The sequence below is a fragment of the Suillus subaureus genome, assembly GCF_016647635.1.
Source record: "Suillus subaureus strain MN1 chromosome Unknown BJ212scaffold_9, whole genome shotgun sequence".
Classification (NCBI taxonomy): Eukaryota; Fungi; Basidiomycota; class Agaricomycetes; order Boletales; family Suillaceae; genus Suillus; species Suillus subaureus.
This window is the reverse complement of record NW_024538565.1, coordinates 630,976-657,821: the sequence shown is the minus strand read 5'-3', so window position 1 is coordinate 657,821 and position 26,846 is coordinate 630,976. Positions and strand designations below refer to the sequence as shown.

Sequence of the window (26,846 nt, the reverse complement as noted above, 5' to 3'; positions counted from 1 at the left end):
GGGACACTTTGCAGCTGGCCCATTCCATGCAAGGTGAAGTTTGACATGTATACCCCATATGATCTCGCTGCCTGCCCACAAGTTCTTGTTATCTGCTCCAATATTCACAGTCACCCTCCACCTGCACCCATCATTTTTCACAAGTTACTACTCACACTCAGCTGGAAACTTGCTAATGCAACACCACATCAGATTCTACTCGACTCTGCATTTATACAAGCTTTAAGAGCCCAGCTTGACTGGAAGGAAACTCGAAATCCCTCACTTTCAGACCTCCACCCATCACTTGGGAACTCCAACCATGCTTGGTGTCTCATCAATAGCTTGCAATTTGATGAATTTCCAAGTAGAACAGGATTTGAAGGTGCAATACACTTAGCAACAACACATGATCTTTTACCTGTCAACAAGCACTATATTTGTTGTGTGGAGACACATCAACTACCTATCCAATCAGTAACATCAACTTCATCTTTTCAGTTGGTCACTTGCATGACACAGCAGATGTTGTGGTGTCTGATGCAAGCCAAATGGCTTTTGATTGACACTTTATTCAAACATGTACATGGCTAACAGGAATTTGAATTTGAGTCTTGGGACATTGCCCACATGAAGTGTGAGTTGTATGAAGTTGTCTGAGCTGGTTCACTGATGACCATGAAAATTTATTGTAGCCATTATTGGTGCTCGAGCATTCACAACATCTCAATCAGCACAAGCACACTTCATCCTCTTCCAACAAATATTTGAGATTGCCAGTGCAGACACAGGTTGTACTGTCTGATTTCACTGCATGCATGGGAAGGAATTCAAACCATCATTGCTGATGGACATAAAGGCCAAGGTCTCAGTAAGTATATTTTCTCACATTCTGAGTTGACGTTAATTGGGATTTAACTATATTCAACAGGCCTAGGTATGTATTGTGTATACTTGTGTAAAGACTCGATCAAGGCCTGCTGCTATGACACAACCACTCTCCTTCACAACCTGGATCCATATGACCACCTGCACTGATTCTACTGTCTATGCCTCACTCACTATAAACACAATATATGTAGTCTCCACAGTCAGGTACCAAAGGACATGGAAATAGCCATGTTGACCATTGCATCAATGGAGCCTCATCCTGACTTGCAGGGAACATTAACGAAGATCAAGAAAGGTGGAAAAAAGGCTGCAGCATGGCTTAAAGATAAAATTGAAGGCACAAAGTTCACACTCCTAGCACTCTATCAGCCTAACAGTCTTATTCCACTCGAAATCTGGAAGGCCTCACTGACTACTATGAATGGCAATGAACAAGCACACAGGAATGTCAACCATGATGGTGTGGGTCTTACACTTTTGGGAGGAATCATGCAAGGATTTCACTATGATGAAAATATCAGCACTAGTCTGGACCTTTTTGATGCATTTGGCATCAACTCCAGTGACTGTCTATCTACCCATGCTTACTGTGCAAAATGTGCTCTTGCTCAACATGGTAAGTGATACCAGTATATTTGAGTTTTTTCCAAAATACTCAAACAGTTTTCAGTGAGACACACAAAGTCTTTGCTCTCACAGGGCAATGCAAGCTTCGCATGCATTCATCTCACCTCTTTGTCTGTCAAGCCTCAACCCAAACTCATTCCCAACTCAATGCTGATGTCCAGTTCCACCATTGTTCCAGTATCAATGTTCAGCACTCTCACTTCTGCACTAACTGCGGGTGCACATGTTGCAGATTATTAAGCACATTCCCCATCTTTTAGTGCCACACTTCCCCTGGTGTCTGCAGTACATCTGCATATCTCTCCCACCCAACAATAAATAAGCACTTTCAGTGCACTGCACAGAGCTGTAGACTCAGAGTAGTGGAGCATGAATGATACAATGGCCAGCAGGGCAATTTTTATTGATAATGAGACTACATGTGTGATGTGATGATGTAAGTATGTGATGCAGGTTGATGGTCCTTTGTAGGTGGTGGCATTGTAAGTGTTCACATAGTTGATATTGAATGGGTGAATGAGGAGGCCAGAGTATTGTGGCAATGGTGAGTTTGTGATAGTACTGTGGATAAGTTAGAAATCAAACAATGAGGACATTGATAGCGTACATGAAGAACATCAAGATGCAGTGTTGGCCATGGAGGCAAGACATTGCCAGATGGCCACGTCAGCGCAGGAATAACTGTCAGAACAGAGATTAGTAGTGAAGGTGGGCTCCTCAGGGTCTTGCATAGGCTTGAAGGAGTGATGCTTGTACCTCAAAGTGACGCAACTTCTGGGAACTGAAATTTTTCAGACAAGTAACAGGGGACTGGTCACTCCTATATTGCTACATCTCTATGTTATGACTAGCCCAAATCATGAGTTTTAACATTGATTCCATGTTGCCTATGTCCATATCTGCTTTGAATGCTCTCAACAACCTTCCAACAGATTTTACAAACATGCCTTCAACCATATAGTTCCAGCAAGTGCTTGAAGCCTTCGCACACCTTGATTTTGTCTTGAAAGGCACCAAAAATCTGAAGTTAGTTCAACTCAAGGCTCTCATATCTTTACTGGCAGGAAGAAATGTGATCCTCTGAGCTGAAACTGTGTGGGTGCATTACTTTGGAAAAATCCATCCTTCCAAGTGGCCATGCTAGGTTTGTCTGAGATGGTACACAGCAGGAGGTCTGTAGCTGTCATCTGCATGCCACAGAGTATTTTCAGCAAAGGGAGAATTTTTTCCTCTGTGTTGAGGCTGTGAGGGTCCACTGTCCATGCTAAAGATTCAGATGGCAGAGCATACTGCAGTGGTGGTTAATAATATGGAGCAGATGGTATCATTTGTGGGATCCTATTTCAATTTTAGTGCTGCAGCACAAATCAAGAAAGATGTGGCACTCTATGCAGTGCGCAAACAAAAATTTCTGTGCAATTGATAGTTAACTGTAACTATGTGGCACTATTACTTTGACCGGCACAACCAGCACTTGCACATTTTCAAAACTCTGTGCTTTGCCTGCCAAATCTCTCTGAGATCGACCAGCCTGGCTACACCACTCAACTTGTCTGTGGTTATATAAGCCAGGCTGGTATCGAGCCTACCAGTGTATTCCATCTAGCATAAATGGCAGATGGGGCCATGAGATGAGATGGTGAAGAGTATCATGAAAACAAGGGTGACAATTTGCAGAGTCAGAATGCGTAGAACTTGCTGTCACAAAGCACCTGACTGTCACCATTCAACCAGTCAGCATCAGGCTTTATTTAATATGAGGACTCAGGACACTCCTTTGGTCAGCTCCTCAATGATATACCATGTCTACAGTAGCAACTTGGGAAAATATCAGCACAGTCTTGCCCTCCACTCATCTCTGCAAATAGACACATTGTATCTCTTCACATTCTCACCCTTGATAATGCTGTGTATAATTGACTGTGAGTTGAAAGGGATCTGTTTGAAGGTCAAGCATGGTCCATGCTAGTGTTGACAGGTAGTTGCATATGTGGGTCACAAAGGGAAACTGTCCTCAATTCACTGTCCATGACAAACAGTTTGGATAGAATGCAAAGTCAATGTGAAGGATGTGGCAGTGGGTTTTTTTTTTTTAAAATCCAGTTTTTTGTCTTTGAGAGTATCTCTATGTAAGACAATACTATCTAGTCTTGGGGGCCCCATGCCCTCCTGTGCCTCTAGATTCATGAATGCCCTGATGTGAGGCTTGCCTCCACTGGTCTGCCATTCCTGCCACATGTTTTAGACATGCAATCTATCAAAGGAGAGGTGGCTTTGTAAATGAGTTGCACAATGGTGTGACTGAGTATGTGTGAATTGACTGGACATGTTCTCAGTTGCATAGCAACTGGTATAGGAAAGGGATTGAATGTATATAAGTAAAAAGAAAGGTTTCTTGAGTGACAGAGAGACTAATTCTGTTTGGATGTGACTGATTTTAATGATGTTCATTATTCCATATAGGCAAGTTAATAGGTTTGGTTGTTTTGAGATTATATGGGAGGGGTATTTGATTATTTGATTATTTGAGTACTTGAGGCAATTGAAATGGGTGATGTGATTCTGTATGAAGGAGGCTGTCAATTTGGATGTTTCAAGAGCATAGTTACTTCACCGAGTATAGATTTCAATCTTCCTGTTGTGTTGATGTAGTGTGTGAGATGCGGGATGGCTGCTTCATCTGTTAAGAGATATGGGATGGATATAGCCTTGTGGCCTAGTGCATTTGTCATGACATGTTGTTCTTGTTGATAATGGGGGCATGTGAGGAGGTAGTGATGGATATTTTCATCTATGTTTGGGCAATGTGGGCAGGAGGGAGTGAGGGACTTGCTGATGCAATGTAGGAATTTCATATTCTGTGGGCTTGTATAGGCAGATATTACTTAGTGTTATGTTCGCACTTTTGGTGCTTATGTAATCATCATAGTTTTCACCACCTACCAGTACCAGTCTGAGACTGAGAGTTTATAGCATGATTTCCTATCCTCTCTGAGCACTGAGCTTAGTCCAGAAACCCTTTAGGATTGAATAGCAGCTAGGCATAGCACATTTAGCCCAACATTAGAAGTCTACTTTCCAGTTCTCTTCTTGTTGTGTTTGCCACAGTGATGAAGATGTTGGTTTAGTGGGGCATGGTGGGTGCAGAGGCACATTAATAGACCTGTGAGTCATTTAGGATAAGATTTGGTTAGTTTAACAAATGAGCAAAGCAATATATTGGGATTGATACTATGTGTTCATGTGTAGCAAGGGGATTTGGACCAACTTCTGGACCAGTGAGCTTGCATGGATTGGTGGTGAGCTTGTTTGAGAGCAGAGATACTTAGAGGTAGGGAGTTGAAGCATAGATAGTGAGGAAGCCAGGCCTGGGAGCTATTGTTCTGGCATCCTTCTGCAGCCTTCTTTGCTTGTTTGTTGGCTTCCTTGTTGCCATGGATGTTGGAGTGGCCTGGTACCCAGAATACTGTGACATCAAAGTTGTTGTGATGGTCATTGGCTAGTTTCTGCATCATTTGGTGAAAGTGGTCTGCTAGGTGTGATCCCAGGCATGTGCAGAAGCTGTTGCTACTCTGAATTGCCACTTGGTTGTCAATGGATATTGAGATGGGGAATTGGATGTTGTGTTCTGTAGAGATTAGTTTTGCTGCTAACATGAGGCCTACCTCTTCCACTTTGAATACAGTATGTTCATCTTTGGTGCCTAGGTAGTATCATAGTATTTGTGGCGCTGTGCCCATCCAAAATAGTACCACTGAGGCACCAATTTTGTCATTATGGCCTGAACCATCACAATATACCTGTATTGATTCTGTTAGTTGTTCATGTAGTGTGGAGGCTTCGTCTTTTGAGGGTGCAATGTTGGTCTTGAAGGAGTTCTTGGTGGTAGGAGGTCATCGTGCTGGGATTAAGGTTTCTATTTCATCTGGGTCAATGGAGAAGAGATGGGTAAGTCCATGTATGCAATGAAGAATGATGAGATGATACATAGCACTTTGCAGTGTGTTGAACTGGGTGGTATACAGTGGCTCAAAAAACTGTCTGCATGTTTTGACATTTTTCACTATCTATGATATTGTGTGAGAACTCACAAATGCCTCAAGGACATGCTTATACCACATTGTAGTATGGCTTCAGGGCTTTCATTTGAGCCCTACACCGTGAGAATCGGTGGAGATATGGTGGAGATACAAGGCTCACAAAATGGTGACTCATGCGGACAGTTTTTTGACCACATATTAAAACCATATAAATCATCATTTATGACACCATAACAATCATGCCACCATTAAATAAATTATAAAGTGGTGTCATTATGTCATTTTAAAACCATATCTAACTATACAAACCAAAAATTTCCATATGTCATGGTTATATTCACCATGAAAGCCACCCCCCTGCTCAAAGGGATAATATCCTCTCTCTTTCCTATTCTGGCCTCTCTGCTTGTCAAATTTCCTCTAGAACTGGAGTATCCAAGTCCACTGTGGCCAAGTTCATCAAAGAAAGTCACACAGACAAGGAAAACCTCTGTGAAGGGTGTCCATCCAAGCTCACCTCTACTGATAGAAGGGCTATTATTCAACATATCACTATAGGAAAGGCTGATAATGCTGTCCAGGTCACCTATTACATCAATTCCACCATCACATTCCCTGTCTCTTCACACACTGTGAGAAACATTCTCAAGACAGCTCATCTCAGGTCAGTAACAAGGAAGAAAAGGCTCTCCTTTCTATCACACATATGCAGAGAGGACTAGCACCCTTCTTTTTTCACATATATACCTTGCCATCTGACCCAATCCTATTTATTGTGGTCTTATATGATCATATAACATGCTTCCAGTCCATGTAATCCAATTCTGATGGGCTAAGGCAAAGGTTAGTCATCTCTGTTTATGTGTGATAGAGAGGAAAGCCTTTTCTTCCTTGTTACTGACCTGAGATGAGCTGTCTTGAGAATGTTTCTCACAGTGTGTGAAGAGACAGGGAATGTGATGGTGGAATTGATGTAATAGGTGACCTGGACAGCATTATCAGCCTTTCCTATAGTGATATGTTGAATAATAGCCCTTCTATCAGTAGAGGTGAGCTTGGATGGACACCCTTCACAGAGGTTTTCCTTGTCTGTGTGACTTTCTTTGATGAACTTGGCCACAGTGGACTTGGATACTCCAGTTCTAGAGGAAATTTGACAAGCAGAGAGGCCAGAATAGGAAAGAGAGAGGATATTATCCCTTTGAGCAGGGGGGTGGCTTTCATGGTGAATATAACCATGACATATGGAAATTTTTGGTTTGTATAGTTAGATATGGTTTTAAAATGACATAATGACACCACTTTATAATTTATTTAATGGTGGCATGATTGTTATGGTGTCATAAATGATGATTTATATGGTTTTAATATGTGGTCAAAAAACTGTCCGCATGAGTCACCATTTTGTGAGCCTTGTATCTCCACCATATCTCCACCGATTCTCACGGTGTAGGGCTCAAATGAAAGCCCTGAAGCCATACTACAATGTGGTATAAGCATGTCCTTGAGGCATTTGTGAGTTCTCACACAATATCATAGATAGTGAAAAATGTCAAAACATGCAGACAGTTTTTTGAGCCACTGTAAGTGGTGCAATTTGGGGTGAGCAGTGATGTGGATAATGGCCCTGTGACAGATGTTATGAAGAGCAAGGGGGATGGGTAGTATGTTGGCATGGGCTTTGAGGATATCTCCTGCAGTAGTGCACATGGCACCAGTCATGGCCAATGTGGTGAGTCTTTGCACTGCTGTGAGTCTTTTGGTAACTCCCAGGGAGCCTCATTGGAGGATGTCAGATCCTTCCTTGAATGCCAGTGAAAACCATAAGTTGGCCATATACAGCATTTTCAGTATGGCGATGGCTTGGTATAGTTGATGCATGAGAGGTAGTGGGATTCCTTTGGCCATGGTGGATAGATGGCAAATCTGGCATACATATGCTGTTCCCTTTGCTACTGCATTGTCAACTTGAGCAGACCAACAAAGTTCTTGATCCATGATGACTCCGAGGAAGCAATGGGATGTGGTGGGTCGGATTGTTGACCCTTGGATGATCATGTTGGGGCGTGATCTTTGTTTGTTCATGGAGCAATCTATCAATGCAAATTTGTTAGTTTTGAAGTGTGAGTTATGATTGTGTGACCATTCAAAGCTGCCTTCAGGGTGTTCCAACATGTCAGTGAGCATTTTGTGCGCAGTTTTGAAGTCATCCACTATGGTGATAAACACTGCATCATCAATGAATGCTAGAGTCAACTCCTTCAGAGTTTCTCTTCCTTTTCATTTGTTAGCAACTTCCACTAGATCTGAGTTATAGATAATATAAAGAATCATGGACAGGGGGTCATCCTGTCCTATACCATTGGTGATTGGTATCCAATCTGAAGTGTATCCATTGAAGTGTAGTTGAGTGAATCTGTCCATTAGTACTCATTCTGTGAACTCTACCATTTCATGAGGAATGCAGCACTTTCACATGTTGTGAAGGAGGCAGCTTGTGACTGCATTGGGGAATGCCCCTTCTATGTTAAGAAAGAGAATGGATGCTACACAGTAAGAGCACCAGGCATCTTTGATGGTGGCTTCTAGAAGGTGGAGAGAGTCAGTGGTAGAGTGACCTGGCCTGCTGCCAAAGTGCGTGTTTGGTAGGAGGTTGTGGTGTTCTAGGGTGTATGTTAGTTGTCCTGCTGTGACTGCTGTGAGGAGTTTGCATGTAGTGTTGAGTAGTGCAATGGGCCTGTAGGCCTTGGGGACTGCATAGAACAGCTTTCCAGGCTTTCAAAGGACCATGGTAGTGAAGCATTGCCATGGTTTGTAGTATGTCTTGTGGGAGAAGACCACATTGAATATGTAGACAAGATGTGGGGCTAAAATAGATGCATAGCACTTGAATACGATGTTGCAAATTCCATCTGGGCCTGGGGCCTTGTACCTGCTGAGGTTGGTGATGGCTCAGGAAAGTTGGTCCACTGTGAAAGGGGTGTGTGGGGAGACTGGGTCTGGGTATTCATAATCTGGTGGTACATTGTTAGTAAGAGGAGGAGGGAAGAATGCTTTGGCAATTAATGTGCTCTTCTTATGATTAGTAGATGCCTCAGTAGATGAACCATCTGGGTGTTTGACAATTAGTGTTGGGACTCATGTCTTACCACCGTCCCTGGGTTTGGACATTATGTAGCAATTGGCCATCCAAATGTTGTTACCTTCTAAGTCCTCAAGCCATTCAGTCCAATGTTGCTGCTTCATTAAGGTGATGGATTCTGCATATTCATTCTTGAGGGCCTTTAGTTCTTCATGGGATTTGTGTAGAGGCAGGGCACACATCTGGTAGGATAGACAATGTTATGAACTCGGATAGAGCATCATTCCAATAAAGGAATCAAGGATCAAGGTTGATCAAGGACTAAGCCTTATCGAGTCAATGCCTCCCTCAGGAGTGATTGTCTAGACTCCCACAGGATCTAGAGTTCAAATGGGACAAATGGCTAGCCTCCTTCCCAAGGAGCTAGAGTTCAAGTATCAGAGAGAACCAAGTAGATTCAAGTTAGAGAAAATACAAGTGGTAACTAGAGTTTATATATGTAAAGGGATCATGCACAGACCAGGCTGTGCAAAGGGTAACTAGTACTAGAAATGGAAGGTTCATGGGAAAACAGAGTATGAGCCAAAGATAAGAGAAGTTATGAGGAAACAACACAGTGAAAAGGAAGTGTTTAATAGTACAGCCATTAGGCGTCCACAGTGATGGTGAGAAAAAGAATAGGGGTACTGTAACAGACAACTGAGATGGTTGATGTTCTTGCACATAACAGAAAGTTCCCATGTCCACCACCATTTAGAGTGAGGGCATGGTTTTGTTATTGGGATGTGGGCATTGATGGTGGCGGTGATGGTGTCTGTTAGTTGGTGAGTGGCTGTCTGGAATTCCTTGTCAGTGGCTAATGGCTGGGGAGGGTGGGGAGAGAGTAAGTTTTGGAGGTGCTTATCAAATTGTTCCCATTCAACTTCTCTCCAGTTTCTCTGTGGCATGGTGTCAGCACGTGGTGTTTCCAGTTCAAGGACAAGGTGTATAGGTACATGGTCAGTCTTTGGGCCTCTGAATTCTGGCACTGTGGTGCAGGTGATGATGGTGTCGAGGAGTTGTTCTGTGCTGAAGACATTATCTGGTCTTGTCCAGTTACCAGTGCTGGTGGATTGGAGTGCTGGGATGTTAGCAGGTAGTAGCTGTATGTTAAGGTTGCATGCTCAAGGGGGTTGGATCACAAGGGCTTGGCCTCAGCTCATATGCTGTGCTCCTTTCCCAAGTATGTGTCCTTAATTTCTGGGGGCTAGAACAGTCATCTGGAGTTTCTAGGATTTGACTAGGACAGACAATGGACATCTGGATCTGAAATGTAAGATAAATCCAATGGACGTCCAGATGTTACTTGGACAAGTGGATAAGGCTAGTCTGGACAAAGTCCAGACTAGAAACTAACAGGGGATAGACTACCCTAAGGTAGAGCTGGAGATGTAGTCTAGGATACAATCCTAAGACTCGGAATATGACAAGAGACTTGGCTTGAGTCTGGAGGACACAGGAATGAGCAGGAACTAAGATAATATTCAAACTGAAGTATTTCCGAGAGTTACAGGAGGTTTATATACTGTAAGTATCATATAGGAATCAGTCAGCAAACACAAAGGCTATGTACGAAGCATATGCAAAGTCTATTAGTAAGTAGGATGGATCACCAATAATGCATATCAGAAATGAAATGTATGTAACAGATCAATAATCAGAAGGGAAACATAGTTAACCAGAGTCTGGAGACAGGGGAAGTCTAAATGGGGTTGGGCACTGATATAAGGTTTGGATTCCAGAAGGAAGATAAAGATAGATCAGATCATTGGAGATCTGGATCTCAGATCCAGATATCTGGAGAAGCAGATTTAGAGTTGAGAGTCCAGAATGGCATATGACACTGTATCATACCATAGCTAGCAATCAAATCAATGAGAGGGTTAGTGGCAGTATAATTGAATAAATGATGGTTGCGCATTTCTTCCCATAGCAGATGGTGACAGTTGAAGTCACCCATCCATAGCATGTGGTCATTGATCATTGGGCATAGTGTCATGATGTTGCTTTCAATGAATGTGTCAAGCATTTTGAGCATTGATTGAGAGTGATGGTCATTGTAAATATTGAAGATGGTGCATTTGCTGTATGGACCAGATAGCTGAAGGAGGGTGATGTCTGAGGAGGGGAAAGAAATCTGTTTCCATAAGTTAGTGTCCAGAGATGTGCTGATTAGCATGATGGCACAAGTTCATTGTTGTGGATGAGTGAAGTGTTGGGTCAGGTATATTACATGCCAATGGTGGTTGGCAGAAGTATTTCTGAGGAAGTTGATGTGCAGTTCTTGAATGAGGATAATGTCCCATTTGGAGATGCTGGGACTGTTGAGAAGGGAGGCCTGAGCAACCATAGAAGTGTTGAGGTTTTGCTGCCAAATGCATAGACAGATGGTAGGTTCATTTCGGTGTTCAGACATGGGACACAGGCTGGGAGGTGCTGGCTATGGAGGAAGAAGATGAATTAGTGGGGTTAGTAGGGTTGGTGGAGTCAGAGAAGCTTGGAATTAGGGCAGAGCCTAGACAGCCCATGAGGTCAGTGAGGATAGGAGATTGCAGGATTTGAGGGGTGTGTGGGTGGGATCTGTTGCATGGTTGGAAAGTGATGGTTGATTGCTTGGATCCCTTTTGCCTGGGAGATTGAGCTCTGTGGGGTGCTGGGTATGTAATTGGGGTTGAGCAAGGAGGCTAATTGATGTGGGTCCAGGACATTTCTGTTGGGTAGTAAGGCATGGTATTCTCCAGGAATTTTTTGTTGATGAGTTCACATCATTGAATGAAGTCAGGGCAGGTGCAGTTTCAACTGGCATGGTGGTGACTTTGGCAGTTGATACATACAGTATTGTGGGAGGTGCATTCTGTGGTGTGGTGTTGGTTGCTGCAGGTGCCACATACATCAAGTGTTGCAGAGCAGTTTCATGCTATATGTCTGTACCTCTGACATTTAGTGCACCAGATGGGCTCACATTTGTCCTTGGGGACTGCAATGCATTCATTTTGGATGCAAATGCCTTCTTTGAGGATGAGGATTGCCATATGGGGGTCTGCAATGTGAATCAGTGTGAAAGCCTTGCATTGGGTTGCAGATCTGTGCTGGGGGGGCTTGATCCAGTGAGTAGTCACAATTGAGTTGATCAGGAGATTGTTGTCTTGCTTGACTGAACAGAGGAAGGCGTCATCTTGAATTTAGAGCTGGATGGGGAGGTATTCAGCAATGATAGGGTCAGTATGAGTGCAAAATGATACTGTGTTTCCAAAGTGTTTGGTTAAGGCTTCTTTACTTGTCATTTCATGGAGCCAGGATGCTAGGGATTCAGTCTCAAGTTCAATTATGAAGCTTCTGTTGTATAGTGCAGTGATGGATCTGATGTCCCCAACTGGGGTGTCTGGCTTGCAGATGTTGGCAAGGGCTGCCTTCATTTTCTTGACCATGTCAGCATGCAGAGTGCCTGGTGGGAAGAGGTTGTTACCTGGCATGGGGTCAAGTAGGATTTCCCATGCACAGATGGCTGCTCTCCCAATGGCTTTATCAATAGAAGGAGTCAAGTTGGCAGCCATGACGGAACTGTATGTTTGATGTTGGTTTTGAGTGGTAGTGCCAGTTTCCATGTTGTCATTGTCATTGTCATGTTAGGTAGGTGTGTGTTGGGTCAGGAGCTGGGTTGACAGAGTGTTGAGGCATTCTTGGGTGGTGTCAAGTGACGGGGAGAGGAGTTTCAGGGCATTCTGACATTCTTCTACTATCATGTGAAATTTGTCAGCTACTGTTTCAATACATGATGCTGAGATCTGTAAACTGTCATTCATTTTGTCTCTGTCATTTGCTATGGCTTTGTGGACTGCCTCTGTTCAATCCAAGGTATTTGAGAGTAGGTCAGAGGTGGTTAGTAACTTTGCCATCTGTGGTGCTATAGCTCCCATGACGTGTTCTATGATGCATGGGGTGAGGGTGTCCAAGATTTGTCTTGCTACCTCTGTTGCCATTTCGCAGGCTGCATGCTTTTTGAGGATGTATGCAGCCACACATATGGCAGTAGTGACAGGGAGAGGGGTAGTATCTCGCATTTGCATTATCTGAAATAGAATGGATATTACATGAGTTAGGGTAAAGGTTTCATCAGGGAGGCTAAGGAGGTTTTTGTTGAGGTATTTTTCTGCCGATGTATAGTCATTCACTTGATTAGACATTGCTTTGATTTCATTCTGTGTTAACGGGGTTTTCATTGACTGTCAGGTAGCTGGGCCTGCAGAGGGGGAGATGTTGTTCAAGCCAGTGAGCCTGATCTTCACTCCCTTTGTTGCAGGCACATTGGTCTGTTTTTGATATCTATGTTTATATTTTTGAGTTTTATAGGGATTTCAGAGAGATACTTAGATGCCTGTGGGTGTCATTTACACTGTTGAGCATGATGTTGAAAATTTTGTTTTCAGGGTCCTACTTGGGGTGGCACTTGGTGTAAGTCCAAGAAGCGGTTTGTGGCAGTGGGTTTTAAATTGATGAGTTGGACTTCAATGAACCAATGATGCAGTGCAATCACATGCCCACATTTCTGACCAATCCTTTTCTACCAATTAGGGCCTCATGCAGGAACCCTGTGACCTGAGATCGAGATACTGATTGCCTTGATTGATGGCTAATAGTACTCAGGTGCTTAGATGGTCTCCACATTGTCCACTCTTACAGATCCTTGTGACCTAATATTGATATTCCAAATGATTAAAGCCACATTGATATCTGACTTATAGTGACTCCTTGTGTATGCCTCATGTGGTGTACAGCTCCATACCCATTGCCCATTGAACCCATGGTGCAAGTTCACTTATGCACCACTACTTTGGGCACAACCACCAATTGAAGGTCAACCCAACCCTAACCCTAGTCCAAATATAGAATGTGCACTTGAGCTGTTCAGTTTTAGTTCACAACTGTTACAATCGCAGTTACCCCCTATCTCTTTACTCTTTCTTTACTCGTGTATTACGTCATGACCGCACCCGTCTGTGCCATCATTAGACAACATCCTTCTATATCTGTATTATAGCATGATCGCTACATGCCGTCACTAGCTGACTCATATCTCTGACTCGTCTTGATGACGTATGCTTACCGGACCTCTTATCTCTGACTCGTCTTGATGATGTATGCTTACTGATCCCTTATCTCTGACTCATCTTGATGATGCGTACAATACCGGCCCTAAATCTCTTACGTCTATATAAACCCGGTCTTGTACTTAGCTAGAACTTCACTTTAATCTACTAGGTTTTACCTGAACTATCCTTCGCTTAGGACCCCCAATCCTAAGTCATCTGATAAACGATATTCAAGTCGAAGACACTCTCTTTGACTTGTCTTAAAGAACCTTACATTTGTAAGGACACGATCCGGCTTTAGGCATACTCTTATCAAGTACCTATCATCACGCCTATCCTAGTCAACCTACGGTTCACCGTAACAACAACTAGAGTCTTGCTGAAATAGACAGGGGAATGTACAGATTAAATTTATGTAAGTTCAAGTATTCAGAATGTGGAGTTGTTACAAAGGGGCTGAATTGACTAATCTTACAAGTTTATAGGAAGCTGACAAAGTGCAGAGGTGACGGACCGGAATTTTCTCGATCACGTGACTATCGAAGACACGCACTTAGTCATCCTGCCCGCCCGTCCCACGCGTACTTACCTTTGGGGTGCGAAAGTAGTTACACCCCCAACTCCAAGTCTGACACGATGCTTCCTCCAACCTACCGAAAGCATCGATCGGATGCAGGTCCATCATGATAGTCACTAGTATATTTTCAACATCCGCTACGGCGGACGCTCACTGTGAACTTTGAACCCGGGTCCCTACCTTCGTTGGCGGAATCAACATCGATCAAATACTCACTCTCAGTGTGCATGTCGATCCACGGCTCACCAGTGATCCAAGCGATGCAGGGTGTTGCTATGAGCCTGCGATGCTTGTCCTCCTGTCATAATAGTAATACGCGTCTGTCGACGGCTTGCCTCGTATAGAATTCGATTGCGGTGGCCCACAATACCATCATTCACTGGCAAGTTTCATATACATAAACGAAGAATATGGTCTTCCAAGCCCATCATACGTCATGTATAAAGATCGCAACGAACGAACGTGGCGCTTGGAATGGTAAGATGCGCTACTTCTCTGTCGTTTTGGTGGAACTTGACAGTGTTTAAGTTGAGAGTCGGAGTTGTTCTAGGTTTCCTGTTCCATTTTTGCAGGGGTGCGTGTACTGAGCGTTTCGATTATACTTCGCAGCATCAACCTACACGAGACTCTATGAGGTTTAGTGCCCTACCTTTTTAAGCCTGCACCCAGGTCATCACACATGTGTTCCTTGACGGCTCCGTTAACGTCATACACCCCTGCACTATTGTACGCTGGTCCACATGTTCCCCGCTTGATTGGAATGTGACCCTCAAACGCATCTTTTTACAGTGCCTCAGAGAAGTGAGGAATAGCAACATTCTACGGGGATTTCCTCGATTAGAGACCATCGGGCCTCTATGCTTCCAAAAATCCTGCAAGGAAAATTTTGGGCCGCCGGCAGTTGCAGGCAAGTTGTGTGCAGTGGACAGGGTCGAATTTTAGCCTAATTAAAGGTCATAAACATTCAGTTTGTGACGCCACCATGGACATACACTAAGACTTGTTGCATTAGTACGTACAGATTGCCGTCGAACCGGAGGAGTGGAGATCTCTTTCGTGGACCTCATGCATCCCGCCTAAACCAACAGATCGCTTGGCAGCCGAAAGACAACGAGTTTATCGGCGGTGACACCCTGTCAGGTTATGGAGCCCTGGATGTTTATTGATGAAGTCACATCCCCGCTGCACAGACACGAAGCCAAGTCCCTAACTAAGCCCTGCCTCTACTCCGCTCCTCGTGTTTTAGATGTGAGATTGAGTTGCGAATTCTGGTTTCGTACTTGGAGATTTACTACCACAGGAGTAAATAAATGTGTATATAAAACATTGGTACTGGTATGTTACATCGAATCATAAGTCCGTAGAAGCACTAATTGTAAACATGACAGTGAATAAGCACCACAAAACGAGTTAAAGTAGCCATCATCTGGGCACGTCCTGGCGTTTGTCCATGTTGAAAAGTCCCCCATCCACGCACTGCTGACCCGAGCAATTCTCCTTATGACTACTAAGAGTGTTCCTGCGCGAGAACTTGCTCCCACAGTCGCAGAAGTATACAATCCCCATATGGATCTCTTCCACATGCTCGTACAGGCTCTCAATATTGAACTCCTGACCACAATGGTTCCATTTGCACTCGGCGCGCGCGCTCCCTTTCCCATGAATCCCGTGAATTTCATGTAAGTGAGCAGACAGATTGATGCCACGAATCAAGTAGTTGCAGTGCAACCCGTGCGGATAACCCCACATGCACTGGAAGGTCTCTTCGCGAGAATGGGCAACCTGAAAGTGCTGATTAGATGCAGCGATGCACGGTCAGAATATTGATGATTTAAACCTACAGGTACCGCTACAGTGGAGGAATCAGACAATCCGTTGCTAGAACAGCTATAAAAACGGTTTGACATGGTATGGTCGAGGGGAACTGTGTGCTTTGTGCAGCTGGAATATCTGAGTGAGCAGTGACCTGGCGAGATATGAAGGGCATCAGCAATGTACTTATACTCTTCCCCCCCCCCCCCAGCTATCAATACGAGATGATGTATACAGCATGTTTATCACACTTGCCAATTAATCAAGAGGAGCACCCGGTTACGTTTAAACTTGTGCATATTCTACGGGAGTGATCAAATTAAATTATCGGGCCAATCAGCCACAGTGCTGGCCAACTTGTCCCAGAATGCCAAAGTTCCACACAGCATTGTGCGCCAACTTGCCGTCCACTTCGGCAAACAAACTTGATTGCCGCCCTAAATAAGCGCCTTAATTCGGCGAGAAAGATAGCGAGAGCTATTGCGACACGGTGTAGGCGGTAAAATAATAGTATCATGTCGATATCAAATACCAGAGATCTAGCTTCAGTCTAGAGGCGACACAACAAAGCGATATTTCTAATTCACTTTCTCTAAGTTAGCGCGGGCTAGCAGTGCAAAGCGCCAAACCCAGACTTCAGGCAGCATATACATGCTAACCAAATGCTTACACTGTGTCTGATGGAACCCGAAGGTAATTAAAAATTGGATGGGCGGAGGGGACTAATAATCACGAGATATCAGCAAATTTCAATCGAACCAGCGCCCTGCAAGAGAAATGGATTTTGAACGTATCAAAAAACTATTGTCCACGAGTTTAGAACCGGTACGGGGTCTAGGAACGAATTTCAAATCTGTTGAGGTCCCCGCTTGGCTATGACTGGTTGAGAAGGACCTTCCTTGAGATTCCTCCCCAAGGATTTATTCATGAATTTATGGCCAAGGTGTGGTCATCAAAAAAAACGGTCGTCGGCAAGTTTTGAACGTGCACCAGGAGGAACAGATTTTTAATCTGCCGCACTAACCCTTTGGTTAAGGCTAGTTAAGGTGAACAAGCAAGGAACTGACCGTGAGTGAATTGAGAGGAGTCATGGAGAATTAGATGATGTGATATAAAATATCGATGATCATTAAAGTTGACTGTCTGTGTATTGAATAGACACGCAACCAATCCAGAGCAAGAAACGAGTTTAGAATCCGGCTTATCGTATGGTCAAGATGCGATGGTGTCCCAGTCGCCACTGCGGCACCAGGAAGCCATGGATGTCGTGGCTTGCTGCAATGGTACCCCGTTGGTATGAGGTCGAGAAGAGCCAGCAGCTGTCTTCTTTCTTGTATGATAGTTCCTCTATATAAAAACGAGTGAGTGACAGAGATGAACCGAGAAGTACTACAAGCTGGTAAGGGACATCGACTATGTGTGGCTCTCGCAACTCGATATCTGATGCATCTCCTTTGCGTAGCATGCCAGAGATGACGTGCCACTCGAGCACAGCTGAGGGTATGTGACGGAGACCGGGTGTCGTACTCAGTTGCTCCGTTCGAATTGGAGCGTAGTAGGGACCGAGGAGGGTGCGTTGAGCGCTGTGATGGTCACGTCGCCTATTGGAGGTAGAGAACTAACACTATACTGTTCAAGAGGAACTGAGATATACAAGGTTGTAGGGCACGTACATCAGCATCCTCGGCGTATTTGATGAGCATCGCTCGCCGTGTATACCGTAGTGTGGTTGTCGTAGCAGTCAGTGACTTTCCATTTGCAGAAAAGGCCGTAAATTCCACCTAGGTTTGATGGTGGACCGATAGGTTCAAGGTCCCGTATACTAGTTGCGCTGTCTTGTCGCATCATACACTCACGAGAATGCAATCATGGTGAAATTGCATTATGTAATACAAGTGCTCTGTCCAGGTGGCTGTGTTCCCTTGAGCGGCGTGCTTCCATCCGAGGTCCATGCTCAGAACAGCTGACACCGGTACCACCTACCTTAACCGTCTTAAGGATTTTGCCTGTTTTGGCATCCCAGACTTTCAGCGAGCGCCCGCCCGTCGCGATCATCGTATCTGGTAAGTAGCAAACAGAGCCTCCACACGCCGTCACGGTACCAGTTCCCTGCCTCATGATCAGTAGTTCAATGGTCTCGCCGCTCTCAATATTCCACACTCTAACTGTTCCACCGAACAACCTGCTCGTCACTCAGTCCTTACTTAGACTCCAGTAGACAGACCACAATCACCTTGTGTGCCACGTCCACTTTTCTATGACTTTGGGCGCCCGTGTCAGAATCTAACTGCGCCATCTTCACTCCCGCCTGTTACTTTCCTGCTGTCTGGTGACAATGCTATTGTGGGCACTCCTCCATTGCCTTCGTCCTGCGAGGCCTTCCCAACCCTGCATGCCGTTCCCTAAGTCCAGGCAGGCGTAAAATGCCATACTAGACGGTACAGGCGTGTCCTTCTGAGGCGCTCTTGTTGATATTTCTTGCTTCAGGGGCAGCGAAAGGCATCATTCTTGCTCGCGGACGGACGCGGCATAATCTCAGCCCCCCAAGCCACCCCCGAAAGCCACACACACGTTTACCCACAGGTACCCCGCCCCCACCCCTGCGAATTGGAAGCTGTGATGGGGCGGACGGTTTGTAAAATGCACAGGAGGAAAGTCCCTCATCATTCATGCTGTATCCTGATTCCTCGTGTTCGCTTCACAGCTTGACCACGTGACTAGCTGTGCAGCGCCCAAGTCTCGTTTCTGACCACATTGCAGCACAGTTTCTTCATCTCCGTTGAACTCTCAGCATCGCGTCTTGTAGTTGGACCCATCCACCGCATATCGATGCCTAACCTACAAAAAGCTAGGAACAGCATAGATGAAGATATTGACTCCGAATTGTAATTTATGGATATGCGAAGGCAAGTACGCGCAGCAGGCACTAGTTCCTGCCACCGTGCTTATCCAAAACATTTATGATACACGATGAATTTAGCGTGATACGATTCACATCGGTTTCAAATTCATCAGTAGGCCCTTGTTATATATTTCCATCTTTAAGACATTATGTGTTACAGCTCTATGGATCGAGGCAGAGAGTGAGCGGCTAATCGATCGATCACTGCTATCACGCTCCCACGTTGGAGTTCCCAGACCGAGTCAAGGAGGCCAATACGGTGTTCGTGAGTTCATTGAGAATAATGTGGCCATCAACTATAAAATGAGCGTCTACAATTCATAGAGTCAAATTTTGAATCATAGCAGGTTCGAATTTCATCTCTCCTGGTGGATGCTGTCTCATCTACCCTCTTATCTAGGGATGGGCGCCATATATTCATCCAGTATCAAAGAACGTCAATCAAGGGTTGGGACGTATCTGGCTGGGATAATTGATGTGCTACCATGACATCAACTTCACAGAACGTTTAAGCTGGTATCTTTTGCGTGTGCTGTCACGGTGTCGGTATGCCCAACACGAACGTATTGTTGTACATTCACCAAGTTCGCTGCTTGCTCGCATCCGCCCTCTAACAGTGTGGCCCTGATCTCAAATTATCATAGTTGGCGGCCGTTCATCGATGCATATCGTCCTGGTAGCCATTTTGTAGGTTCGTGGAGACCAGTCGGATGATGACGGTGATGTCCCGATCTAGCCGTGGCTGTGGTATCATATTTGAACTTGTGTGTTTGGGAGCCAACTCCCGGCCACTTATTGTGTGTATGTCCCTATACTTGGTGGAAGGTGTCCCTGAACCGCAGATACAATACCTAGGGGTGGCACTAACGAACACATTGGAGACTCTCCCCATCACCAGAAATAGGCCATCCATGTGTTCCTCTCGGAAATAGGGTATGTGCACCCCATGAACTCAGGACTTGTGCTTGATAAATACCCCCTGCAACGAGTCAAACAAGAATCATCTTGGAGGTGCTAGCGTCTTTTCTAGAGGACAGTGGTAGTGGTGTACTAGTATATACATCCCAAATCATGAGTCCGTACAAGCACTAACGAACAGAAGTCATGAATATCATTAGACTCCCTGCGACCAGTCAAGGAATAATCATTTTGGCACGCACTAGCGTCTATCTATGTTATGTAAGAGACTCCCTGCCCGCATACTACTGACCTGAACACTGGCAGGTTTTCTTATGTCTATTAAGAGTGTCTCTGCGCGAGAACGTGGCCCCGCACTCGCAGGGATGTGAAATCCCCATATGGGCCTCTTCTACATGTCTGACGAGTGATTCTTTGTGAAGTTCCCGATCACAACGTTTCCATTTGCAAATGACGCGTGTCTTGTCTGTGCCATGAATTCCGTGAACCTCACGTAAATGAGCGGACAGATTGTGGCCACGAATCAAGGCGTTGCAATACAACCCATGTGCACAATCCCACATACACTGGAACACCTCATCGAGCAAATGCTGAAGCGCCAGCTCTTAGACGCAGCGACGTACGTTAAGAAGATTGAGAACTTACACCCGGTCCCGATGCACTGGAATCAGATACCCCATTGCTCGAGTAGTTGTAAAATCGCATCGACATAGTAGTAGTGTTATGCGTTATGCAGCCTGATGTTCTTTGGATGGAGCGCCGACTCTAGCGCTCGAGATGAGATTGAGAGAGAAGACTCAAAGAAGGCAAGGCAGCCAAACCTGTATCGGTCCGCATGAGCAGCCTACCTAAATATACCAGCCCCGGGCTGTGCGTGGGCAATACTACTTTTACTATCAAACATGAACATGTACGCCACTCATAAGTATGCATCATGTGTTTCACATATAGCTATACAGGCTGTGCACAAGTTCATAACTTCCTGTGCAGCCCTTCGAGTTCCCCTCGCCAATCAGTCCAAGAGCTGTCAAAGAAAATAACTGCGGACTTGCCACTGACCAAGCCAAATCTACAGCATCAGCGAGGAGCGCCGCGCCAAATTGGCAGAAGCTTTGCTTCCCCAGCATCATCACATCGTGAACTCCGCGGATAACTCGTACACCTCCTAAATGATCGCGGCTCGCAGTGGGCTATCAAATAGCCTGAAGTTGTGGGGAGTAATTTTGAGGAGACTTCCACTGCCTTGCCGAGGCGTGTTTGTGAAATTGCTACGATGCCTGCGGCATTTCATAAAGAAGTGCGTGCCCCTCGCGTATACAAGAGATGCCACGGTGTAACAGAAAGAATAGCGCACCATTCAAAAGAGCGAGTGGACCTGTTAATCTAATGAATTCAGCGTGTTTTCGCGAAACTGTTGGCGACCGAGGTGAGCTCTAGACTAGAGCTTCTTCAGTGGCGACGCAGAGAGACAACCCGATTCTGGTTCACTTTCTCATAGACATACACAATGTACATTACACTTACAGTATATATTCCCCTTGGAATCCAATGATCCTTCCCAATCGAAGTTAGAGTTTCAAGCGCTTCAAAAACTGGTCAACCAGATTCTTCGTAAAGTCCTCCACCACCTGGAACCTCGCAATCCCACACACTTCGCTTTCAATGTGCTGCATCAGGCCTGAAACCAACTTGTACTTCCTCTTGCACTTTGGGCACTTGAACTCGTCCGCGTCATGTGTCGGAGAGTTGATATGGGAATTCAGAGCCCCCAAGGTACGGAAAGTACGGTGGCAGAGATAACATTCGTAAGCAGTGCCGTTGAATGCGCGCTCTGTCGCATAGTAAGATACAACGCGGATCGTTCCGCCTTCTATGCGGCGAGAGACCGAAATCGTAGGCACTATCTTGAGTGCATGGACTGCCGCGGTTACTTGTGCTCGTGAGATATTGTGACAAGTCCCCGACTCAATGTGAAGGGCAATTGAAGAAGGGGTCTTAAACCTCTTTGGGCATAGTGGGCACTCGAAATCCAGGCCCCTGTGCACGGGGGAGGATGAGTGCTGTGCAGCAGGGTCTTTATTAATATATGAAGCGTGAAAGCAAGTGCAGGACTTACTTGATCCAATGAAGTCGGGGTGGCGAAATCGCGCGAGCATACAAAGCACCAGTTGTGCTTTGAGCTGGCAGCAAGGTGCTGATAAAGGCTTGCCAGGTCAACAAACCACCTATTGCATCCCACACAAAACGGCTCGTCGTCGTCGTCACTGTCATCGTCACTCTCGAACGCACACTCGTCCGATTCACTGTCGCTGCGATGTACCGCAGCGTTTTGCATGTGCTGACATAAAAGGTACGTGAGTTGGGAGGAAAATGGCAACATGCGCACCGCGCACCTGATCCAGTCCGGTAAAAGTTGAGAATAATCTGTCACAATCCTCGCAGAAGGGGTGGTCATCTTTGTCGCGACAGTGGGCAAACAATGCCTGTGTGGAACGAAACAAACGGTCACATTGATTACACTGCGCCATGATGGTGGAAGTCAAGACAAAGGTCGTCACAAGATCGTCAGAGTCATATTTATTCGAATTTCCAAGTATGAACGCAAGATATCCATGAGGCGCATGTGAGGCTGTAACGAAGAAGCTTGAAGGGGGCACAAATATTTGCCAGATGTTTAAGGCGACTCTGACTCATGTGATAAGAATACTTCCTCATGATACGGATGTCCCTACGTTACCATGATGATTCTGTTGTAGTGAGACATCTGACATAGGGGCATGCGTATCAAACAAGGTTGTGATACGCTTTGGCTCAGTTAGCCAGCCGTCTCCAGCTGCTACTGGCTTGCAGCCGTATGGAACAGAACGCTGCGTGACAGGTATCACTGTGATAAGAAAATGGGGGAGACAGCGAGAAACGACAAGAACATGCAAGTGTGTGCGAGAAGTCGAGAAGTGAGTGGTCAGGCAGGAGGCCCTTAGCTTTCAAAAATAGTGTTTATCTGAAACAGCACAGAAAGTCCAACGACGAGAAGAAAGAAATTTGTTCTGGTTTGGAGTTGTGGCTGTGTTCGCACCAAGGCGTGCCTACTGCGTGTTTCGCAGTTCAAGTCACGGTCTAGCTTCGTTCATTTCTGTAATTCTTTGCCCTTGTCCATCATCATATAGTCTGCCCATCATGTCAACCGGTCTCGGTTCAGAAATTGTCTCTGTTATCAACAAACTGCAAGACGTATTCTCGGCCGTTGGTTCCTCAGCATCCCAAATAGACCTACCACAGATTTGCGTGCTTGGAAGTCAAAGTAGTGGTAAGAGTAGTGTACTTGAGGTGTGTACCGCGATATTCGATGTATATGAAGTGCACTACTTACATCAATGCATTAGAACATCGTTGGAAGAGATTTCCTTCCTCGTGGCACTGGTATCGTGACACGGCGACCACTAGTCCTTCAACTCATCAATCGTCCCGCAACTGCGCCGCAAGCGAATGGAACAACAAATGGTATGCTTCTTTCTTTGACTCTGTTCACCTAGCTGACTTGTGATAGCACAATTAAATGGCAGTGATAAGCAAGCGAACGAATCGGAGTGGGGTGAATTCCTGCACCTTCCTGGCGAAAAGTTTTATGACTTCAACAAAATCCGTACCGAAATTGTTCGAGATACAGAAGCTAAGACTGGCCGCAATGCAGGCATCTCACCACAACCCATCAACCTGCGTATATTCTCTCCCAATGTCCTTACTCTCACTCTCGTCGACTTGCCCGGTCTAACCAAAGTCCCTGTCGGAGACCAACCCAAAGATATCGAAAAGCAAATCAAGGACATGCTTGTCAAGTATATCTCGCGGCCAGCATGTATCATCTTGGCTGTCACCGCTGCCAATACAGACTTGGCAAACTCCGATGGTTTGAAGTTAGCTCGGGAGGTTGACCCAGAAGGAACGAGAACAATTGGTGTTTTGACCAAGGTCGACCTTATGTAGGTCCATGCTTTGATAACGGTGTAGTTCTCGAAGCTAACGCACCGAAAGGGATCAAGGAACGGACGTTGTGGACATCCTTGCAGGGCGCGTCATTCCGTTACGTTTGGGATACGTGCCAGTGGTAAACCGAGGGCAACGCGACATTGACACATCCAAGTCAATCAGTGCTGCATTGGATGCAGAGCGCAGCTTCTTCGAGTTGCACCCTTCATACAAAGGGAAAGCCCAATATTGCGGAACACCTTTCCTTGCCCGTAAGCTCAACTTGGTGCGTGCCTCAATTACTCCCCACGCACAGCAGATTTGTCACTAACATCTTACTCCCGTCTTAGATTCTCATGCAACACATTCGTGCCACTCTGCCCGACATCAAAGCTCGTATAAGCCAGCAGCTTCAAAAATTCACTGCCGAGCTGGCTACCTTGGGCGGTCCTTTGGGTGATGCATCCTCTGGCAACATAGTCCTTTCGGTCATTACGGAGTTCACAAATGAATTCAGAACAGTCATTGACGGTAACACCAACGACCTCTCGCTGAATGAATTGAGCGGTGGTGCACGAATCAGCTTCGTCTTCCACGAGCTGTTCAATAATGGTGTGAAGAGTATCGACCCTTTCGATCAGGTCAAAGATGGGGATATCCGAACTATCTTGTACAATTCTTCGGTGGGTTTGTTACTCGCATAACCGGAGACTGCTGAATTAAATTTCTTAATGCAGGGTCAAACACCATCACTTTTTGTTGGCACGCAAGCCTTTGAAATCATTGTCAAGCAACAGATCAAGCGACTGGAAGAGCCGAGTGTTAAATGCTGTCAGCTTGTATATGACGAACTCATTCGTATTCTCGGACAACTGCTACAGAAAATCGTACGTATTCACACAACCGACGAATGCAATAAAGTGCTAATGGTATCGTACAGCAAGCCTTCAGACGTTTCCCTGCGCTCCGGGAGCGCTTCAACTCCGTTGTAATTAATTTCTTCAAGACTGCGATGAATCCCACTACGAAGCTTGTAATGGACATGGTTTCGTGCGTCCATAACAGCAGATATTATATTTTTTCTACATTCTTATGCACTTGATGATTAGGATGCAAGCATGTTATGTCAACACGACTCATCCCGACTTCCTTAACGGACACAGGGCAAGTATATATGACTTTGATGATCCTTTATTAGCTCATGCATCCTGCACAGGCTATGTCAATAGTTCAAGATAGATTGAACGTCAACAAGCCTCCAACCCCAGTCCCAGACGCCAAGTCAGGGAAGCTTGCCCCGGGTCAAATCAACAATAACCGTGACTTGGATGTTGATATCAAGAAGGAAGAGCCGAGTTTCTTTGGCTCATTCTTCTCGTCTGCCAAGAAGGGGCAGCCTAAGAAGGCCGGTCCCATCATGGAAGCGGTACGTCCTTCTCATATACCTGAATATTCCGCAGCTTATACTCGTGTTTCTTAGCCTCCAGCAGTGATTAGACCCCTGTCCGCTCTCAGTGAGAGGGAAACAATGGAAACCGATGTTATCAGTACGTCATATTTACACGTTTCTTCACTCGCACAATTAATTTGACCTCAGAGCTACTGATCCATTCGTATTTCAACATCGTCAAACGCGAAATGATCGACATGGTTCCAAAGGCTATTGTGCTAACGCTTGTCAATCACTCGAAAGAGAACTTGCAACGCGAGCTTCTCCAAGAGTTGTATAAACCTGAAGTGCTCGATGACTTGATGAAGGAGAGTGACTTTGTTGTCAATCGCCGGAAGGAGGTTGTTAGCATGGTTACAGCACTGAACAAGGCTGAAGAGTACGTTGAATCTTCTCCCATCAGACTTGATACTCTACTGACTATGCATTGTCATATAGGATCGTTGCTGGGGTTTAGACACGTCAAATATTGGGAGGTTTCATTGCAGGTTCTCTACATGACCTCGTTCGTTGTGCTTATGGACTGACTACTAGTATTAATACCCTCTACACAATATGTTCTACCTGGTGTTAGTCTCCATACTTCCTATTGTTACAGTTTTTGACATCCACCGGTGTGCGCTAGTTGAACGTTAAAGTTGATTGGTTTAGCGTGTGTTCTTTTAATCCCCCTTGGAGTTGTTCGACACGACGATCTTTCCAAAACCAACAGTCTGATCTACTTTCGATGGAATAAGCTATGAGGTACAAACGATAGAAGCTTCCGTCCTCCATTACACTTCAGGGGATCTTTGCCTCATCTACCAGATTTACAATATGCTGTGCTTCAGCACTTCAGCCGAGGTTGAGCCGGAACATGTCATTGAGCCTGCAAACGATTTCTAAGGAAGATTTCAGCACCAGGTTGATGAACATACACGTAGAATGATTCGCCCTCCTTTGCCAGCACAAACACCTGGGAGAACTGCAACTCTTGGTCTCCGTCCACCTACATCATCTTCAGGAGCTAGATCGCGCGATTGATCAATAAGAAGACGAACCCTTAGTAGCCCTGTCACGTTGATCAAGAGAGTACTCATATCAAGGGATGACGGCTGCGCGTCAAATGTGCTGATCTTGTGGGCGACCTTTTGAAAAGGTAGATCCTGAACCATACGGAAGAACAGTGAGCGATACGTGTTGAAATACAATCAGACTTACGGTCAGATGCTGCACGATGTTAGATCCACCCTGGACCGGTTTGCCCTCCCATGTCAGCATGGAGTGCGGCCGCTAGAAGTTGTCAAAAAGTGTTTGAATACCGGAAAGTTGCAAATACACCGTGACGAAGTGCTTACATACAAAGGGGCCAGGCTCTCCCGGCCTTGTGCGAATTGTGAGTAGTAGAAGTCAGTAAACTGCTTTGCTATAGCAGTGATATCCATTGTGTTCAAAAACTAAGACACAGACGATTGCAGAGATGGTGGTAGTAGG

At 45.3% G+C, this 26,846-nt stretch overlaps 6 protein-coding genes across 6 annotated transcripts; 3 read left to right on the top strand and 3 right to left on the bottom strand.

Moving 5' to 3' along the window:
* Positions 1–301: 301 nt before the first annotated feature.
* On the top strand, positions 302–1,737 carry BJ212DRAFT_1298130 (uncharacterized protein; the record flags this gene model as incomplete). Its single annotated transcript, XM_041332659.1, has 7 exons — positions 302–364; positions 577–616; positions 675–770; positions 806–850; positions 911–920; positions 1,062–1,486; positions 1,541–1,737. 7 exons carry the CDS (start codon positions 302–304, stop codon positions 1,735–1,737), a joined length of 876 nt encoding a protein of 291 aa, XP_041195227.1.
* Positions 1,738–11,033: 9,296 nt separating this feature from the next.
* BJ212DRAFT_1298129 (uncharacterized protein) lies at positions 11,034–12,143 on the top strand (the record flags this gene model as incomplete). The annotated part of the gene is made up of 5 exons (XM_041332658.1): positions 11,034–11,048; positions 11,071–11,189; positions 11,441–11,765; positions 11,823–11,876; positions 12,006–12,143. The coding sequence occupies 5 exons, from the start codon at positions 11,034–11,036 to the stop codon at positions 12,141–12,143; spliced, it is 651 nt and encodes a 216-aa protein (XP_041195226.1).
* A 7,935-nt stretch (positions 12,144–20,078) lies between these two features.
* BJ212DRAFT_1060736 (uncharacterized protein) lies at positions 20,079–20,621 on the bottom strand. Its single transcript, XM_041328961.1, has one exon. The coding sequence runs from the start codon at positions 20,518–20,520 to the stop codon at positions 20,242–20,244; it is 279 nt and encodes a 92-aa protein (XP_041195225.1). The 5' UTR covers positions 20,521–20,621; the 3' UTR covers positions 20,079–20,241.
* Positions 20,622–21,525: 904 nt separating this feature from the next.
* On the bottom strand, positions 21,526–22,485 carry BJ212DRAFT_1446075 (uncharacterized protein; the record flags this gene model as incomplete). The annotated part of the gene is made up of 3 exons (XM_041338186.1): positions 21,526–22,017; positions 22,074–22,295; positions 22,351–22,485. 3 exons carry the CDS (start codon positions 22,483–22,485, stop codon positions 21,526–21,528), a joined length of 849 nt encoding a protein of 282 aa, XP_041195224.1.
* A 649-nt stretch (positions 22,486–23,134) lies between these two features.
* On the top strand, positions 23,135–25,830 carry BJ212DRAFT_1446074 (Dynamin central region-domain-containing protein; the record flags this gene model as incomplete). The annotated part of the gene is made up of 12 exons (XM_041338185.1): positions 23,135–23,284; positions 23,341–23,458; positions 23,505–23,937; positions 23,990–24,209; positions 24,274–24,606; positions 24,661–24,810; positions 24,864–24,973; positions 25,033–25,087; positions 25,140–25,349; positions 25,404–25,470; positions 25,521–25,752; positions 25,812–25,830. 12 exons carry the CDS (start codon positions 23,135–23,137, stop codon positions 25,828–25,830), a joined length of 2,097 nt encoding a protein of 698 aa, XP_041195223.1.
* A 377-nt stretch (positions 25,831–26,207) lies between these two features.
* BJ212DRAFT_1267473 (uncharacterized protein) lies at positions 26,208–26,797 on the bottom strand (the record flags this gene model as incomplete). The annotated part of the gene is made up of 5 exons (XM_041330667.1): positions 26,208–26,241; positions 26,291–26,361; positions 26,414–26,518; positions 26,574–26,645; positions 26,711–26,797. The coding sequence occupies 5 exons, from the start codon at positions 26,795–26,797 to the stop codon at positions 26,208–26,210; spliced, it is 369 nt and encodes a 122-aa protein (XP_041195222.1).
* Between the last annotated feature and the right edge of the window lie 49 nt (positions 26,798–26,846).